This window comes from Thermobia domestica, chromosome 13, assembly GCF_964235325.1.
Source record: "Thermobia domestica chromosome 13, izTheDome1.hap1.1, whole genome shotgun sequence".
NCBI classification, from domain to species: Eukaryota; Metazoa; Arthropoda; class Insecta; order Zygentoma; family Lepismatidae; genus Thermobia; species Thermobia domestica.
This window is the reverse complement of record NC_137466.1, coordinates 75,363,936-75,384,728: the sequence shown is the minus strand read 5'-3', so window position 1 is coordinate 75,384,728 and position 20,793 is coordinate 75,363,936. Positions and strand designations below refer to the sequence as shown.

Genomic DNA, 20,793 nt, shown 5'->3' with positions numbered 1-20,793 from the left:
GTTTTTGTATCACCTTCACATAACGATTTATAAGTTCTCGCCTACCTAAAGGAGTTATTAATCTACGAAACAAATATCCTGATATTTGCAACCAATTATTAGTCATTTCATACAATGCTACTAGCTCCTGATTTAAACGACCTTCAGCTTTACTCAAAGCTGCTATCAAAACAGACTCAACCGGGAATATTTTTAATTTAATTATTCTAAGAACTGTCACTAGAAATTGAAATAACTGTATATCGTCTGTTCCATCTGTTCTTGGGATATACTGTATTTTCTCATTAAACAAATTACTGGAAACACTTCCATTTAATTTATCAGCCCGTATTTGGAATGGCATAAAACTATTAACCAAAGGTTCGCTACTTGCATTTATTTCTTTTACCTCTATCGAGTTTTTATCTACAAAAGGATTTGTACTAGGATTTTCTTCTTTTTCTTTTATGTCAGCTGTTTGCCCCAGGTCAATAAACGGGTTTGTGTCTGCACTGACACAACTAGCACTATCTACAGACATAAGCGGTTGGAACTCGTTATGCAACATTCCACCCTCTGCTAAACTCGCAGTGGTGTTACTTGCTGTAGACAATGACTCAACCATTTTGCTGGGTTTATAAACAGCAGAAATTTGTAATGACCTTGACTCCCTTCCGGAATCTAAATACGATAAATCCCAGCGTTGACCTTCAGTCTGCGGTACAACAACTCCTGAATCTCCATTTTCAAATCCATTCAAAAATAAACGTGGTTGATTTCTTTCTTTCTTAAATTCCATATTAATTACCAAGCAAATAAAAAGAGCTATTCTAATGCAATTTAAATATCGAAAATAATTACTATTCCTTACGGTAAGCGACAACCCTTTAACAATCATTGGCAGTTTTATTGCTATAGGCTATAAATTTTTACGTACTCTGAAAATACTGACATTTAATCAATCCTAACTGAACTAATTGTAATATCCTCCTTAACATAATTCAAAATAAATAGATATATACAGATTGATCCTGAAAAATGTCCATATATTTAATAGCTTACTTAACAAGTTTCCCACCTTAGTCAGATTTTCCCAAACAAAACCCGCAATTTTAACATGTCTTTTACTTCGTTTTTTTTTTTTTTTTTTTTTTTTTTTAGTTAGATTCGAAACGATATGTTTGTTACGTGCCACTATGTGCTCCGTCCTGGGCCGCTGGTTGTAATAACCAGGACAATTATTAGAATGCGGGATTCGTACTTTATATGTATAATTGCTATATTTTACAAGTAAGCATTTAAAAATATCCATGCAGAATTATCAGGAGGTATTCTATATTTTGAGTGCATTTCAGACTAGATCTAACTTAAATATTACCAGAATAATGCAAATTTCTTTTAAATTAAAAAAAAGTAGTGAAATACTAAGGTAATTTGGTTAAGTAAAAGTAACTGATTTTCTAACTTGTCAAATTTTATAACAAAAATCATGAAAAATTATATATGCAATACAGAAAAATATTGAATGAAATAACATCAATATTTAAGCAAAATTGAAAAATCCAAAAATATATATATCTAAATTGAATTGTACTATGCTTTCTTTTGAACAAGATTACAACTTTCGTGTATGAATCCAATAAATATGATAAATAATATACCTCGTAATATTTATAAATCCAATTATAAATTCAATATTTGATCTTCAGGAAAAATTTAACAATAGATATTGAGAATATTAAATAATAAAGATTTTACACTCACCCAATTAAATATGCTTTGAACAACCATCAAATACCTTCAGGAGGACAGTTTCGAATTTCCTCTGTTAACTCGATTTTTATATTATCACACCAATTATAGATATTTCGGTATAGAAAATAGAACTTTCACAAATATAATAGGTTGATTTTTTGGTAGCTTTTAACAAATTCACAAAATTCTTGAAATTTATATCACGATAATTATTCAACTATACCACTTTCTTGAAAACCGTTAAAGATTCACATTAAGCAGAGATAAACCTTGCCCAGTTCGACATATCGTTTCGAATGGCTGTTCAAACTTCCTACAGCTCATTCGAACGTATGTGTTTCAAAGATTTCCGCTAGAGGCGCTCTAGTACCCTGAAGTGTAGGTACTGAAAGCCTAACCTTCTAGGATATCATTGACATAACTTTTTTTTTTTTTTTTTTTTAATAATGTGATCTCATCACACGTAACAGCTTTTAAGCTTATGTGACCCCTTCCAGCATAACCTTGTTGTTGCATAATAACACCAAGGTGAAACAAACTAATTTCTGTCCATATCTAATATAAATACATAGCGTAAATTATTTTTTTAAAAAAGTTTAAACCAGAAAAAAAACTTTTTTTCAATAAAAACCATGGTTTATGCCAACCCTGTAATATAGTTAATGCTACGAATATAACTCCCTGTAAAAATATGCCGTGATTTCTACGAGTCACATGTCAAAAAAATGTTTTTTACGCGGCGTTCGCAACACTGATGAAGTTTATCATGCTGTAGTATTCTATGCTTGTAATGTAGAATGATCCAAGTGGAGTTGCGTGGCAGGAATGTGAATGGATGCTGTAATACAAAATTCCGGCCAAATATGAGGTGAGATCTGTCGTAGATTTTTTGAACGCTAAAAAACAAAATGCAACTGATATTCACCGATGATTGTATGCTACATACGGAGCGACAGTAATGAGTGAAGGAAAAGTCAGGCAATGTGCAGAGTTTCAAAAAAGGCGTTCAAATATTCATGATGATGAGCGTTGCGGAAAGCTTAGTGTTCAGACGAAGAATGAGGTGGAGTGTGTTAACGTGAAAGTACGATCTAGTCGCCGTTTCACAGTAACTAAACTCGCCCAAGAGTTTACAGAAGTGTCTGCGAAAAGTGCATCGAATTGTGATTAAGAGAGGTGGATGCAAAGAATTCTAATATGCTCACAAAGAGCAACAGCTGTACGTGATTTTTTTGCCTGCAGCGGGGAGGATGCGGATGACCTGCTATTTTCTCACATAGTGACGGGAGATGAAACCAGGATATCGTACGCAGCTAGGGAATCGAAACACCAGTATGTGCAATGGCGGCATTCTGGTTCTCGTAAAGCGAAGAAATTCAAGCAAACACCATCAGTTCACAAAACCGTGGCAACCGTGTTGTGAGTTCCAAAGAGTGTGATTCTTGTGGAATTCTTGGAACCAGGACGAACAATTGCAGTGTATTGCAAAACACTGAATAATCTGCGACGTGCCATCCAAAATCGGCGAAGAATGTTACACGACTGGAATTTTTTTGATCCATGACGCCCGCCCACACAGCCCCGACCTTGCCTCCATCAATTTCTTCAATTTTTTTTTTTTTTTTCACCTGAAAGAGTAGTTTGCGTCGAAGCGTTTCAACGGCATTGAAGTGCTCAAGACATCAGTTCTGGACTAGGTGCACTCTCAGACAGCAAATTTTTACACAAAGGATACACGAAAACTTATGCGATGCTACTAGATATGTCTGGAGACTCATGGTGACTACGTTGAAAAATAGCCAAGAAATTAATGTTAATCACAATAGATTTCTTCTTCCATTTTTTTTTTCTTTTCGATTCTTTGTTAGAATATACAGGGTGGGTTTAAAATAACTTGGTATTAAAAACATGAATTTTGTAAAATTGATTCTAATTTATTAGAAAAGCACTTACGTGTTCTTCGTTACGTAAAATGTAAAAATATGTTAAATCTCAATATAGGCACCTGGTCCGCGGTGGCTCAGTGTTAGAGCGTTCACCTCTGGTGCTTGGGGTCCCGGGTTCGATCCCAGCCCCCGCCAAGTGAACTTTGTGGTGGACAAACACCGCGTGCGTGGGTTTTCTCGGGGTTCTCCCGTTTCCTCCCACTTTCTTCATTCCACCATTTCATTCATTACTCGTCATCACCGTCACCTTTAGCCTAACCGGCATAACCGTGGGACGTAAAACTCAGATTTCAATATAGGCACCTGTGTTGTTAAACACCACCAACAATTGTTCTTTTCTGAAAGAAATGTTGGGATGTTGGCAATAACATCTTTAATGTGTGCCGCCTGTTCCTCCACTGTGCGAGTTTTGGATTTGTAAACGGCCCTAATGTAATCCTCGAGAAAAAAGTCAATCACATGGAGTGAGAAATGTGAACTTCTTGCTAGCCATTTTATGAGGTTCACGCTGTCCGAGACATCATCCATGAAACTTCTGGTCCAACCACTTTTGAACAAATAGTGCAGAGTTGGGTGGTGCACTATCTTGCATGAAAATGAAGTCATCAATGTTTTTCTCTGTAGCCCACACATAATCTCGAAGCATCCGAAGGTAGTAATCGGCATGCGTGGTATCGCAGATGGTATTGGCCAGTGGGTCTTGTCGCTGTCATTCCGCACCGTGTTGCCTCTTTGGGACGAATTTGCATCTTCTCAACACTTATTTGGGGATCATTATCACGTGATGCCCAGTAATGGCAGTTATAGCAATTTTTGAGAATATCTCCAACATGGAATACGGCCTCGTAACTTCACAAGGTATTTTGAAGCGATATTACCCAATCTTTGTCCCAAACCAACCTTAATTCCTTGAATTCCATCCTTCGATCACAGTCCTCGGGTTAATCTTGTACACCGTGAAATTTCCATGGGCGAAAATTATTCTCTTACGCAAAACCACACCTCGATAATTATTGCATGCCTCGATAATTCACGAGCTGGCTAGCGTTTTGTTTCTGGCTGCGGGTAAACATTTCTTGAACTCGTCACATTTTTTCCGACCGTGATATGGATGGGCGGCCACTGCTTCTGAACGAATTGTAACTATTCACTCCATTCACCGTACACCTTCACCTCTGCACTAAAACAATCGATTTTCACACTACAGTGGTGGCCAAAAGTTTGGAAGCACCTTCCCGGAAACAGCATGTTACACTTGGGACAACCTTATATTGGCATGACATTCCGAAAAAAATATCGGGACTAGAAACAAAGAACACGTCGGGATGTCCTTTAGCCTCATGGGGATAACCGTGGGATGTTAGAGGTCTCTGTAGCGAAAGGTTTATTAATATCTCTAAATTCGCCAAAAACATATAATTAAGGGGATTAAGGTCTTCGGAAGGAATGTTTTGAATGCTATTTTATCAAGACAAAAAATCCAGGACAATTTAATATAGATAAGAGAAGCATAAACAATGAGATTGCATAATTAACAGTCACAATTATCACGTTTTCAGTTTTGTTTACAAAAAGTTCATTAATTCATTAAAAGTTCATAAATAGATCAGTAATAAATATTTAGAATTATTTCGTAACTAGTACTTGCTTCCGTTGGCTTTTTCACTTATTTTTATATCAGAATATTGCACCGCATTACCAAGTATATATTTGAATGATAAATGAAGAGCATTTTTACATCAGTCAATAGCTCTACTACTTAAACTTATTCTAACTATAAAACATATGTATGGTGTAAATTTGATTACGAAGTAAACAATCATCAGCACGTGTTGTTGATTTCTAAAGTTATTGCAAGAAGCTATATCCTGCATCAGTCAGGGTTTGCCCAAGTGGGCCTAGCCCGAAAAAACCTGCCTGAAAAGAAAACAAGAAAGAAAAAAAAAAAAAACAACTTTAAACCCACCTGGGTTTTTGAGCTTTCTGTTAGTATTGGTACAACTAAGGTGATCACATTGAAAGTGACTTTTATCAGATTTTGAATTTTTCTTGAGTGAATTAGATGCTTTGACGTTAAAGTATACAACATTCAGTATAGAACGTTTATAAAGTTCTGAATGTATTGAATAAATAAATAAATAAATAAATAAATAAATAAAAAATTACCTTAGCTTGAGATAATTATAGAACAAATTAGTGTATGGATTATGCTTATAGCGTATTTGAATAAAATGTGCATTATTATATCGTAGAAAATACTTTCCGTGAATGTGATCGGCGATGCCGAGGGACATTATCCGTCATACGTTTGACGGGTTTAAGGCCATAGATGCCGGTACTACCAGTAAATATGTAAATACATTAGTAAAACTGTTTTATTTCTTATCTTTGATGGTAACACAAGCATTCAGTAAATTTTGGTTTTCCAACAACAACAGTTTAGTTTAGTCATTTGTTGCTACTCTTCAAATAAGTATTCTGTAGAATCAACACCAGCAATAGCGTAAAAATTCTTGTCAAATTTAAGAAGCTTAATGCTTGGAGTTCCGAAGACTACATAATGCTTACTATTTTAAGTACTTAATTCAAACTTCCGTACTAGTGGAAATTTCGATGTACAGTAAATGCTTTTCGGGAAAACCCGTCGTGAAAGAAGTGCTCAGGAAATTCCCGCAATTGAACGCACAAAGCTTCGGAAGTGAATACTTCAACAATAAAACTGTTTTACGGTGGAAGATATTTATTTAATATACGTTAAAACATTTATTTTATAAAACATGAATTATATTTTTGTTTTAAATTAATATATTTGGTATTCATATTTGGGGAACGTCACAGGCTCCTGAGATGACTCGATCTACATTTGTTAGTTTGTCGCCTGTACCACACACACTACAGGGTACAACATTTGGTCTTTTAAGTGTAAATTTTCAGGATATAAACACGAGACACTCTAAATTTCCTGTATAGATTTTGGCGGCATACAAGCTTATATATATATATATATATATATATATATATATATATATATATATATATATATATATATATTTTAAATAACGGATATCTACGCTACAAAGAGCAGTTTTCCGTCTTTTAAGTTGAAATTTTCAGAGAAGAACGACAAGACACCCTAAAATAGCCGTATGTATTTTGGCCGCGATCCAACGTAAAATTTCAAAATGTCGGCCATTTTTCAAAATAGAGGGTATCTACGCTACAGGTACAATTTTCGGACTTTTAAGTTGAAATTTTGAGGGTAGAAGCACGAGACATTATAAATTTCCTGTATAGATTTTTTTTCGTCGATCCAATGTAAAATTTTAAAATGGTGGCCGTTTTTTACAAAACAGCACTGAATAGAAAATTGTTCCAAGTTGTGACAATGGCAATCTTGAAATGTAAATCATTTAACACTTTTACTCCAAAGACATTGAAATATTTCGAAGGAAAAAAAAAAGCAGAAAATACCCATATAAGCCCACGTGAGTTGGATTTTTTTAATTTTTTTTTTTTTTTTTTTAAACCTTGGCATCAGTAGGTAGGAAAAATAGTGGTTCTTCTTTCAGTGTTGTTCATCTCATTCAACAGTTTTGAATCTGCAAATAATTACGAAGTGATATTTATGTATTTATTATACATTTTTATTTATTTATTTTTGTTCTGTGAAATTTTTCAGTAATTAGCTATTGACTTTTCGAGGAAACCAGGCGTCTTTGTTGAAATTGTCTAGGCCAATTCTAGCGACTTGCATTAAGTACTTTCTTGTGTCTGATTCTTTAACAACCTGCGTTGGTTTCTGTCGTTAAATCAGTAATTAGTAAAAGTTAAAATTGTGTTCTTACTTACATGCTTACTTTAAATAGTAAAATTTAATTTTTAAAGCTAATTTCTTACATAAATAAAAGCAGTAGAAGTCCATGTTATATTTGGTGCACTGTGTTAATATTTTCGGGAACTTAAATCAATAACTGTTTTAAATAATTACAAAATATGCAAAACTTTTATAAATATGGAAATCATTTACTATTTTAGTTTTGGCCGGAGCCCTATTGGAACAAGCAGAACAGCTATTGGATAAAGGCATCCACCCAATAAGAATTGCCGATGGCTTTGAGTTAGCTGCTCAGTGTGCAATTCAGCATCTTGACCGAATCGCAGAGAGTTTTCCCGTTGATCTCAACAATTTGGAGCCTCTTATTCAAACTGCAATGACCACATTGGGGTCTAAAATGTAAGTACTGCAAGTAGTATGTATGTGTAACAATCATATCATACTTAATTTTAAAAGGATCATGCATAAAGATGTAATTAATTCCATTATTAGCAATTGTTTTATTATTACTGTGCTATTTCAGTAATTACTTAGTCTAGACAAAAGTTTTCACACACTTGTGGCTAGATGGTTCGCATAAAAAAATATGAACATGTGTATGCTTTGTACGGAGATTTATTTGCTATATTTCGGCGCATAAGCCACAGGTACAGTCTGCAGCAAAAGACCTGCAACACGAGCATGTAAGTTTATTGCGAAACGACGAAGTCTTTTGCTCCGAAATAAGTGTGCAGGGGAGGACGCCGAGGTTTCTCCTGGCGTGATTCGTGCCACTTAGACGTTATGTTGATTCCCTGCGCTGCTGCGGACTGTACAACTTATTCAAAATATCGGCCACAGACAGTCACCCAGACATGTAAACACGTTGGCTCCTCGTCATTGGCAGCACATACTACTGGAAATGAAATATTGCTACTGCTTTCAGAAAAGTGTTTCAATGCAATGTCAGGGTATCACCTCAAGCAGACTTTGACTTTCGATTTGGACTACAAGTAGGCCCAGAAAGGCAGGGGCTGCCAACGGGCGATTCGTCCCAGTGATAAAGTTGAAAACATGTTGGAGCCATGTCTTCGTTGCTTTATGGTCGAAGTTGAATTCCGTTGGAAGACATTAGGCCCACGTCTCATATAGCCTTGCTGCTGAAAGGGACTAAATTCAAACCTAACTAATTAATAAGTTGAAAACCACAAGGGGGTCTACTCGTAGAGGTGAGTTTTTTGAACAGTTCGTAATTCGAAAATAAATAAAAATTGTATTACTTTTGACTTTATGGCATAAATAGTTTGTCCTGAAATTTATTTATTTTTTTAAATTTTATTTAATTTATTTATTTATTTGCTGATTTTATTTATACTAGGTTTCATTAATAACCTGACAATAATGCTTAACTCATTTGTTCTGAACAATCCACAAGGGATAGTCTGCTCTTAGAGTGAGTGAGTTTTGCACGGTTTTCTCAAACTTTCCAGTCGATTTTGTTCATATGTCATTAATAACCTATAATGTTGCATAAATTACTTACGAAATTATCCATAAGAAGTAGTTGACTTTTGGGGATAAGTTTCTTCTCTAGTGTTTTTCTCAGTAATGACTGGCGATTTTTTTTTTCATACAAAACTATTCCATTACTAACTTGATTATGGCATAATTCGTTTGTCCTCAAAAAATTTAGAAAGGGTAGTTTCTCTTGAGGGGTAAGCTTTGTTGGAGGATTTTGTTAATATTGCGTAAGTAAATGATCAATTAATAACCCGACAATACGGGATAGGTCATTTCTGATATAACAGGGTAGAGGGATATTTTACGTTTCGGGGAGGCGGGAATGTGTTTCTTTTCAGACGTTTTTCTCAAAAACGACTCAGGCGATTTTCTTAATATTTCATAAATAAAAATTTGACTAATGACCTATAATATTGACTGAATTATTAATTATGAAAATATCCATGAAGGTTAGTGTACTTTTGGGAGTGAATTTTCTTCGGACGGACTATCCCGAAAACTCCCTATAATTTTGCTTGTATTTCACAAATAAATGTCTCAGTAATAACTGCAAAATAAAATGATTTGGTTTAAGGAATGAGGGGCCAGCGCCTTTTATTATACTAATTACGCAGACGTGAAACTTAGTGATTCCATGATACGATTGATACTCCCACTATTCCGTCACCGCCACGAGATATTGCTCTCATTGCACTCTGGCAACAATCTCAGGCAGTTCCTTATACGATGTTATATACCCTGTCATTTTGGACGTTTGACTCCTCAGTGGGGAGACCCTTTTCGTTCGTGAACAAGATATTTTTGTGTGATTTCACCTGTGAACCGCTGCTCTGACCCTGTCGTGCCATAGGTATGGAACAAGGAAATGTATTTGGGATGTTTAAAGGCCCGAACTTGTTCAACCATTTACCCAGGACATTCTTCATGGATTCAGTCTTATTTCTTTCATCATGACATCGTCCTTCCGCACTGGATTTTGTTGTAGTTAGGGGCACATATTTGCCAAGAGCGAGTGTTTGGATTTTCTTTGTCAACAACAAAGTCGTATTGGACAAGACCTACAGTTTTAAAATGAGATAACTATTGTAACGCATTTGACGTTGTCCCTCCCTCACCGTTAACTCATGAAATAATGGGACATGTGCTAACCCCTAGATCAGCGAGGTGGGCGTTTACAGATCAGAGTTAAACGGTAAACAATATATATACTTAGAGGATCAGAGTTTCCTGTACGGATCTTCTTTAACTCTGTATATACCTTGCGGTCCATCGCGGAGTCCGTTTACTATCCAGTAACTCAAGGACGTCTGATTTAAACTCAGCATCTCGCGCAGTGGAAAAAATCAAACTACAATTTGTATATGAGTAGTTAACAGATGTACAGTTTTAAGCCCGTGGTGAAAGTTATTTTTTTTCTATCAATTCACAGCGTTAACAAGTGTCACAGACAGATGGCAGAAATTGCAGTAAATGCTGTGATGGCTGTAGCTGATATGGAGAAGAGGGATGTGAATTTCGAGCTAATTAAAGTTGAAGGCAAAGTGGGAGGAAGACTAGAGGATACGATGTTAGTTAAAGGAGTAATTGTAGACAAGGATTTCTCTCATCCACAAATGCCAAAGGTAGGTAGTTAAAATTTTTATTTCATATTAGAATGTTGTTATTGCCCTGTTATAATTATTACAATGATTATGGTAATGATGATTACGGCGGCACCGTATCGTTGAGAATTTATAGCAGAATATGGTTGATGTTCAAAGTTGGGTAGTTTACAGTGCATTGTGCGTGGTAAAGAGTTTATAATTATTCCTTTGGTATATTTTTCTAATGCAAACTAGTAGATAATAAATTGAAAGTAGGGGTTTAAATGCCCCCACCCCACTTCGTTATTCCATTGTTTATTGTGTCTGCTACTAAAGAGTGTATGCAAAAGAAGATAAATTAAGGATGAACCTGAAAATAGAGCGAAAAATATGCAACAGGAATCGAACCCAGGTTTCGGGTACCTGGAACAATTGGGTAATCACTCCATGCCGGCACGGTAAATTGGAGACCGGATTTCGATTCTTGATTCAGTCGCACATTTTTCGCTCTTTAAATTTCATTAAGTTCGCTCTTATACACAAACATTCACGAAAAAGGTAAGTTGTCTGTTTATATATAAAAAATATATCTAATAGAGTTGAACGTGTTACTCCACAAAGGGACCTGACTCGCTTCGCATGCAGTTATATAAAGAAACAAAGATCCGGCTTATTCCCTTTGTATAGTTAATTCAAAATGTAAATTAAAAAAAAAATAAATAAATAAATTCCCGAGCTGAATCTTAAACAGGGTGAGATGGAAATCTGAAGAATATAATTTGGGAACGAATGGAGATATCGAGGTAAAATGGGGAGTTATGTATTGAGTGTGTGATGTAACAAAATGTTCAAAATACAGAGTCCGGCAGGGAGGTTTGCAGAAAGTATGTAGGAATTGCTGAGACAACATCGTTTTAATCATGAGTAAGAAGACCAAGGTCCATTTATCGGTGATGATAAACAAATGGTGTATCAGGTACTTGCAACCACGCAACAGCTTCATCAAAAACCTCTGCACTGTGACCGATTAGATTTTGGTGTGCCTTATCTCGAACCTGCAGTTTTTTTTTTTTTTTCGTTCGTGAAAACGAACAGTCTGTTAATACAAATCGCTACGTGTCATGTGGACGTGATTATTGCCTGACAGAATTGATTAAACGTCGTATTAACCTCAACAATGTATTGTTTGAAGAAGATGGGGCCATTTGACATATATCAAGAGCAACTACGGCTTTTTTGAAAACATTTTACTGACACCTGATTTCGTTGCGTAGGGATTTCGAGTGGCCTCCTCGGTCACCAGACCTACCACCTTGTGATTTTTTTATTACCGTGGAATAATATCTATGTATTTAACTTTTTCCTTGCATATTTACAGCTTACTAACAAAAAACCTTTTCAATTATAATCTACCCAAAGCCAGATATATATCCAGAAACATCCCGAAACAACATGACTTCTTTTCCTTCTTTTTCTCGAAGGCATGTGTATTGAACCATAGCAGTTTCTGCCTTCAACAGATATAGATCCAAGTCCCATATAGCCTCGTTGTTGGAAGGGATACTAAATTAATCTATTCAACCATTCATTACAATAGCGTATCCTTATTCACTTAATCTTTGGTTGGTTTCTCGTAAGGCTTTGATCCTGTTATGTAACTAAGTAAAGTGTAAGGAATCGTACATAAGATGCTCTGGATATTAACCTCCTCTGTGGATTTGTGCAGTATACTGTACATCAAACTTCGGTATGGTTTAGGGATACTTACTGATTTATTTGATATATTTTTATCATTATTCGTTTTAACATTTATTTGGACTCTTAATGTCCTTTATAATGAAACTTTTAAAAATATATACTTGTACTTTTCAAAATGTACATTTTCCTTCAATGAGTGTAAAACGAAAACGTAAATTTGCCACGGAGGAGGTTAAGTAATGTACACATATTGAGTTAAGAGTATATATATATATATAATTTCTGAATTCTATGTTTAATGATGCGAAATAATATTGAATTTAAAATATTTCTTTTCAGGTGTTACGTGACGTAAAGTTGGCAATTCTCACTTGTCCGTTTGAGCCACCGAAGCCAAAAACTAAACACAAGTTGGATGTCACTTCGATTGAAGATTACAAAGCTCTTCGCCAGTATGAACAGGATAAATTTTCCGAAATGGTGCAGCAGGTAAGTTGCTGATCGTTGCCTGCAAATAATGATCAAATATCGACTTCATAAATTTGAACAATGCGGTTAGTTCGCATATTTTCTCATTCGATTCGTAGTCGTGCACGTTTTAGGATAAATTTTAAAAAGGGTTCTTAGTAATTTCTTGTGAAGTATGCAGTGGGTCAAATAAGTTTCCGTACACCAGGGATTAGTAATTTCAAAATGTTACATCATCTTAAAATAAATAAATAATAAATCGCAATTACATTAGCTGAATTTGTTCGTGTCTACTTAAAATGTGTAAACATTATAGTGATGGTATTGAATATACCGATAGTATAACTAACGATTTAAGCTAATTTGCTGAAAATTCAGGTCAAAAGAGTTTCCGTACACGGGACAAATATACAAAAGAAGGAAGCAAAACACACACCAAACAGCGTCTGCAGTGATTACAGATGACAGTAGCGTACTACTGCAGTTAAATTTGGGCAAGGGAGACCTACAGAGGCAGAAAACGACTTGTCAGCGTGGAAGTGCTAATTCCAATACGTGAACTAATATTAAAATTAAGACAAGAAGGTAAATTTCTTAGAAACATAGCAGAGACAGTAAAGAAATCACATTCCATAGTACAGTACATTCCAAATAGGTATATTGGAACAAATAGTTGCAAGGATCGACCGCGCAGTTGCCGTCCAACAAAGGTAAGGGTTAATCATGAACGTGTTATTTTAAGAACTATCCGAAATGAACCCAAAACAAGTGCTCCAAAACTAGCTAGTATGCTTGAAACTGACTATGGTGTACAAATGGTTCCTAAAACAGTTCGCACTGTCATCAGAAAAGCGGGATACAACAGTCGCATAGCCAGAAAGAAACAATATGTTAGTAAAGCAAACGCCAAGAAATGTGTAGAGTTCCCAAAAGCTCATGTGGACAAGCCAATTAGTTTCTGAAACTGTTTTATTTAGTGAGGGGAGTAAATTCAACATTCATGGATCCGACGTAAGAGTTATTGTGCTCAGGAAACCAAATACGCACATGGGACTGAAGTATGTGTCCTACTATGAAGCATGGAGGTGCTGGTGTGCTCTTTTGGGGATGTATGAGTGCAGTTGGAATAGGAAATTTGGATTTTATCGAAGGTACAATGTACCAACATGTTTACCTAAACATTCTGAAACAGAATCTCCACAACAGTGCAAAGAAACAATATGGGAATCTTTTTTATATTCCAGCAAGATAACGACCCTAAATATACTGCATGAAAAGTGAAAGACTGGTTGTTGTATAATGTGCCGAAACCACTACATACTCCTTCACAATCCCCTGACTGTAATCCTATTGAGCACCTGTGGGATGAATTAGGGATGTGCATTAGGAAACATAATATTAGAAACAAAGACCAGTTGAAAAATGCATTACGTGAAGAATGGAGAAGCATCTCCCCTGTAACTACATCAAAATTGGTCACTGCAATACAGAAACGAATGCCAGAAGTACTTAAGGCCAAAGGAGGCCAAATTGATCACCAGCTGCGGTCGAAACGCAAAGTGGTGCCCTTATTTATGTGCTGATGTGTAACATGGTCAGTATTTCGTGTGTGTTTGATTTTATTCTGAATTAAATACCAAATATTTTATTTTCTTATGTGTATGCTTATTATGGAGTTCCTTATAGAAAACACATAAAAATTGTCATTTTTTTTCTGTACTTCGTAAGATATATTACATGCCCGGAAAACAACTGTACGGAAACTTTTTTGACCCACTGTATATTTCTTGAAATGTACGATGTACCATAGAAATATGGGGGTTTAGGAAATGGACCCTATGGAGTATCGTTTAGCTTTCACTTCAGTTTTTCGCATACCAAAGGAACTTACACAAAGCTTGTGATAATAATATATAAGCATGGGAATCAAATGTTCAGTTCTAGTAGAAAGTCATTAGATCCGCTGACGATTTGTTTTAAGTAGTATAGTGCAGTTTCTTGTTCTGTTTGAAGAATGTTACTACGATTTCTGAATAAGTTTGGGTTGGCATTTTCCGACCTCTCAGTGTAAATGCCGTAAAGCATGATAAACTCAAAGCGCTATAAATGATTCAGAAATTCAGTTAGTAATTATCATGTGTCTAAGATGACACTTAAAAAAAAATCCTCTGTGCATGGGGACACGTGGTGTTGTTTTGTAATCTGTCTCTTGGAGACCGGCTAGTGTGGTAGAGAAAGGCTGATAACTGTAAGGATTGACCTTGCATGATGATCTGTGCACTCACCATTGCGCCGGATTCAAGTCCCAGACGTGATTCGGAGCCCACGTTGGGGTAGATCCTGCCCTTCATAAACTCGATATTGCATAATGACGTAAAAACTCAATTCATCCTTCTGTGTGCAATTTTTAGTGACGAATATTGCTGATACGTAAGAACAGCAAATAATAGAAAATTCGTATTACTATCTAAAATGAACTTACTAGCTCGATAATCGATAGTTACTAGCAACGCACATAATATTAATTCTATATAGAATCTTGCCTATATATATATATATATATATATATATATATATATATATATATATATATTGAGACACGAATCCCGGGTTAGAGGGGAAGATCGGGTTCGAGTCCTCGTTAATCTATTGTGTATATTACTTCACAGAATGTAACGCGCGCACATTTTACCACTTTAAAACCTTATTACGTGTCTGGGCGTTTACATAGTGAGAAGTGAAAAGTAACTTCAAAATTGGTAATTTGCTTGAAGGCAACATTGACAAATGTTGGAACTACATTATTAATCCCTACATACAAGAATTTAATTAGCATGACTAGTAAAATATACATGGGGTATGTTCTGTGTAGTGATATGTTGATAGTTAATGTAATTCTTATTCTGATGACATTTACCGAGCTTTTGTGACTTTTCGATGTTGTTTAGGTAAGAAAAAGGTGCCGAACGGTTTCTTTTATTCCTTATAATAAAGTAGTTTGAATGCGGCTTAAATTCCAAGATAGGTAGCTGACACACTTGCAGAGTAATAAGTAATGCATATCTTACGGGAAAATACGGGTTCTACGAAAAGAGGCGCAGCTTTCAAGGTAGAGTATAAGCTACATATTTTCTTCCTTTTGTTTTCTAGGTGAAGGATGCAGGGGCGACGTTAGCAATCTGCCAATGGGGTTTTGATGATGAAGCGAATCATTTGCTTCTCCAGAAAGATTTGCCTGCTGTAAGGTGGGTTGGAGGACCAGAAATAGAGGTACGTTTGGTGTGTTTAAGTCACGCATTGTGCAATGTGTTGGAATGCTTATCTAAATATAATTAAATACTGTTAAAACTAACGATTACACTAGCCTGCGATGGTTCTGTTTTTCAACATTTGATGATGGATTCCTAGGTATCTTGGTGGGCTTAATCCAAAAAGGACCTTAGTTTGTCTCCATCACGTCAGACTTGTTACAAATGGCATATGTAATATATGTCGAAAAATGTCACAAATATGCGACGTAATGACATAGTCGTTTCTTATATGGAACACGTGGTACTGTGTGGTTTAGAAATGGAAGTATATAGTAGAATGTAATAGAAAAGAAATACTCACGAGTTTAGTCTTTGTGTCGATCTCTTTAGATCAATAATGCTGTGTTTCTGGCTTTTCCGCGCGATTTCTTTTCTGGGTTCATCTCGGTGCAACGTCCAGCAATAGTCCGCCATCATTGTTGTATTCCGTCGTTCTTGGTAACGCTTTTCCATTTCTTGGATATCCTGATGGAATCTCTTCACTAACAGCACCCAGATTCTCACGAAATTAGTCCAAATGGGAATGTAGGAAATGAACCTTCAAATTCCTGGAACAGCCTAACTTTTCGTACTTCAGCAGCATAGTGTTAATGATGGACTTGAAATTCGGATCCTTCTTGTTGCCCAGAAACTTGGTTACTACGCCTTTAAAGGCAGCCCAGGTTTGTTTTTCTGTAACCGAAATACACGAGATACGCTTGTCGCATTAATGTTATCTGTGCTTTTTACCTTGCCAACATGAACTCAGCACAAATGTAACAAAAGGAATCTGCAGACGTTTGACAGCCTCTCGACGCCATGTCGAACACTGTATGTTTGTTGTTCCGCCGACACATACTTTAGATCGCAGAGGATACGTACGAACGGTTGCGCCAGCAAAAACAGTTGCAGTGTACAACCAAGGGTGCTCATTAGGGGGGAAAAATGGGGCGTTTGTCATCCTAGAGGAAATTGTACTTGGGAATATCGAAAACCCAATATAATTTTTACATTAGTTACAACAAAATTTGGAACTAGATATGAAATGTCGCTTATACTTACCCCCCCCCCCCTGGAAACCACAACATGGTCGCCCTTGTGTACAACACTTTATAACGAGTGCTGCCATCTGCCGGTTTTTGTTGCCAGCGTTTCGTTTTCAACATAATTAAAAAGATGGCGGTATTTCCTATGTCCTGACATCTGTCTGTACGTCTCATATCTGTGATGTTTTTAGACATAACTCATTCTGACACATTGCGATTTGCAAACAATTCTGATGTGATGGAAGCAAACTACGGTCATTTTTGGATTCAGTGCACCAAGATACATAGGAATTAATTATCAAATGTTGAAAAACACGACACAACCGAAATAATGCAGGCCTGTGTTATCAATATACTACATCCACATTTTGAAAGTAACCCTTTTATTAAAACAAAACTAAAAAACTAACAGTATGAAATCAGGTTGTTACGTTAGTTTTCTTATTGCAGTATGAGAGATTTGAAGTTTAATAGCCGTTGCAATACGAAGGGTATATGAGACGTAATTAATACATTGTATATTGTATTTCTGATTGTAGCATGTTCATTGAATTGAGATTTGGTTAAGATCTTTTGAATACTTAACCACAATAAGTTTTAAAATCGAACTACTTACCTTAAATAAACTTCTAATCATAAGAGTTTTCTTTTTGTGTGTTAGTACGTTATGAAATAATCTTTTGAGGGGAAGTGTGACTTGATACGAATTTATGTGGTGGCAATCCGGATTTTAGTTTTCGTGATATTAGTTTGAATAGCTTCCAGCAGAGGACTAAATGCCTGGAAGCTAAATATTTTCTGCTCCTTTAGCAACGACATCTTAGCTCTTTTGTAGGAAGGAAGATCAAGTTCATTAAGTTCATTTGAGAATGAAAATTAACATAGTTTATCTTAACAAGAAAATGTTAAAATGCAGTTAATTTTCATTTGTTACGTTTTGGTAGATGTTCTACACTTAAAATTTAGTATTGAAATTCAGAAGAATAATAAAAACGTTAACGCATGGGCTTGATCCTGAATTGCTTCATGCAATAGCTCTTTAGGGGCAGACCCCGTGCAAGAGAAAATTAATCATAATACGACTATGGTCGTTTAATAATTAAACGGCCATGATCATGATAATAATGATACAATTTGCTGATCTTGCACATTTTGAAAGTTTTGCATTCTCTGATATTAACACGGTGTAATTCGGAGCGGTGGATTTTCTTTTCACTTGTATGTATATATAATTTGCTGATAGAAATCACAATAGCAATGATGGTAACCTAGCTTCATTTGGTAAGGGGTTTTATTTGCAACCCATCAATGTTGCACTCACAAAACTATAATTGTCACTGCACCTTAGAAGTCTTTCATTTCACACTTTTCTTTTTTCACTACATGCATGAAGTTTTCTGTTTTTAAAGCTTTATTGGTAGTTTTATGTATTGTAGTGTATATATTATTCACTTCAACCTCTAACATAACAGGCAAGCCGTGACAATACTGCTCTCGCGATAAGACTAGAACAGATGTCAAAGAAACGAATCAGTTTTTCTGTGCATGTTTTTTCTCTACCGAGGGAGGTGAGGTGCCAGCGTGAATGATCACTAACGCGGACCAATGGGTGTATGTGTGCATGTAGTACCTTATTATGGAAATTTTGAAAGTAGTGAGCTAGGCATGTTTTACTGCCCTATTGGGGAAGAGCGATTAGTGTCTTCCAAATGGCAATATCTATCTGGTACGAATGGCCTGCATCAGTCTTGGGTTCCGTTAATAGAGGTAGGCAGGACATTAACACACTATTGACTCCCGCCGGGGAACTTTCGAGATGCTTCCCAAGTGGGCAAATCAGCATACCCAGAATCTGGGCGGTGAAGATTGGACACATGCGAACCTCTGGGCTGTTCGAACGATCAGAGGAGTCGGCCAGGAACCAAGATCCCCTCCGGTCAGCTCGGTGTTCCTGTGTTGGGCTGTGGTCATACTATGGGATTCGGTAACTTGAAGATAATGTACTCCAAGAAGATGAGTTTGTCGTATGTTTGGGTGCCAACCCTTCTTATGCTGGTAGGCTCCTACTCTCTAGGTATAAAGGTAACCAAGAAAGTTCTCTTTTTGTGGAGGTCTGTGTTCAATTTACGCTCACGTGAGTTGAATGCAAATAGAGATGAGGCGAAGGTCAGTTGTGCATGAGGCAATATCCAACGTACTACCTGGTTGTGGCAGTTCAGTTACACCGTGAACTTGCGTAACGACAGAGTGAATATGGAACCTCCACAGAGCGTCATAAAGACGTGTATGATGTACGAGTTCAAACTGGGGTAAATCGCTGCTGCAGCGGGGCGGAAGATATGCCAGGCCTTTGGTGAGGATGTCGTGACTACGTGGACAGTGCAGCGGTGGTTTAACAAATTTAAGGACGGTGAAGAAACACTCGGACTCACCACGTGCCGGAAGACCAACACATGTACAAAATGAAGGTCTTCAGGCAGCAGTTGAGGTGAACAGTGACCAGATATGTGAGGAACTGGAACTACAATTCAGTGTGAGTGGAAAAACCATTCAGTAACACCTCCATCAACTTGGGAAGAACTACAAGTTTGGTCGATGGGTCCCACATGATTTGACTTCGGGCGAGAAGACAACGCGAGCAGACACCTGTGTTTGGTGTCTAGTCTGAGGGAGGAGCCATTTCTGGACAGGATGTTGGCATGTGATGAGAAGTGGGTCCTGTACGAAGTTTCATGGCGCCATCATCATTGGTTAGCATCCCATGAACCGGTTCCAAACAGCCGAAACCAGCACTGTACCAGAAGGTCCTCCTGTATGTTTGGTGGACTCCTCGCGGCATCTTGCATCGGGAACTGCTACCAGCTGCTCAGAGCATCAATGCAGTGTACTGTCAGCAGTTGAGCCGTGTTCAAGAAAAACTCAAAACTCTGAAGCCAGCACTTCTGAATCGCAAAGGGGTCCTCCTGTTACAGGACAACGCTAAGTCCCACGTGGCTAGGATGACCCGGGACACGATTCTGCGCGTTGGATGGGAAACACTATTTCATCCGCCATACTCCCCGAACATTGCATCGTCCGATTACCATCTGTTCCATTCTTTGGACAATTAGCTTAGAGGACACCAGTTCAAATCCCTAGTAGAGGTGCAAAATGCACTTGATACCTTATTCGCTCCACGACCCACCAAGTTCTACCGCGATGGAATCCATGGCCTTTCGAGAACGTTGGAAGGTCATCGATGCTAATTGGGACTATTTTTGATCTTCCAGGTACGTCTTAGGTAACATATCGATGTTCGAAGGTGGTGGGTGAAAAAGCGACAGAACTGTCTTGGTTAGCTTTATAGTATAACTGTTGACACAATTGCCATTCTAATGTCTAGTGGGTCTGACAGTAACGCCATTGTCTGATGGGGCTTAACCCATTTATGCCTGTTAGGTGAGAAAAAGGATGCCGATTAAGCGTGCACTAATAGGCAGTTCTTGCAGTTAACGGACCCGCCATAAGTGAAAAGATAGGGTGGCTACATATCAGGTAACTGGAAAATTACGATTATAGTACACACTAATATCATTTATGTCTGTCCGTGCATGTTGTGGTGAGGAAATGTTTGTCTCGGACGTACATATTACGCATCTGATACCACAGGATTACGATCTACTTAATTTTTATATTTTTTTTATTTATTTATTT

At 36.9% G+C, this 20,793-nt stretch overlaps 1 protein-coding gene across 1 annotated transcript in view; it reads left to right on the top strand.

The window, feature by feature from the left end:
• The window catches only part of CCT5 (chaperonin containing TCP1 subunit 5), a 60,636-nt gene that overhangs the window by 12,879 nt on the left and 26,964 nt on the right, over positions 1 to 20,793 (top strand). The window contains exons 3-6 of the mRNA XM_081735940.1: positions 7,716 to 7,914; positions 10,445 to 10,637; positions 12,636 to 12,785; positions 15,915 to 16,034. Of these exons, the coding sequence (XP_081592066.1) occupies positions 7,716 to 7,914; positions 10,445 to 10,637; positions 12,636 to 12,785; positions 15,915 to 16,034 (662 nt within the window). The remainder of the gene's footprint in view (positions 1 to 7,715; positions 7,915 to 10,444; positions 10,638 to 12,635; positions 12,786 to 15,914; positions 16,035 to 20,793) is intronic.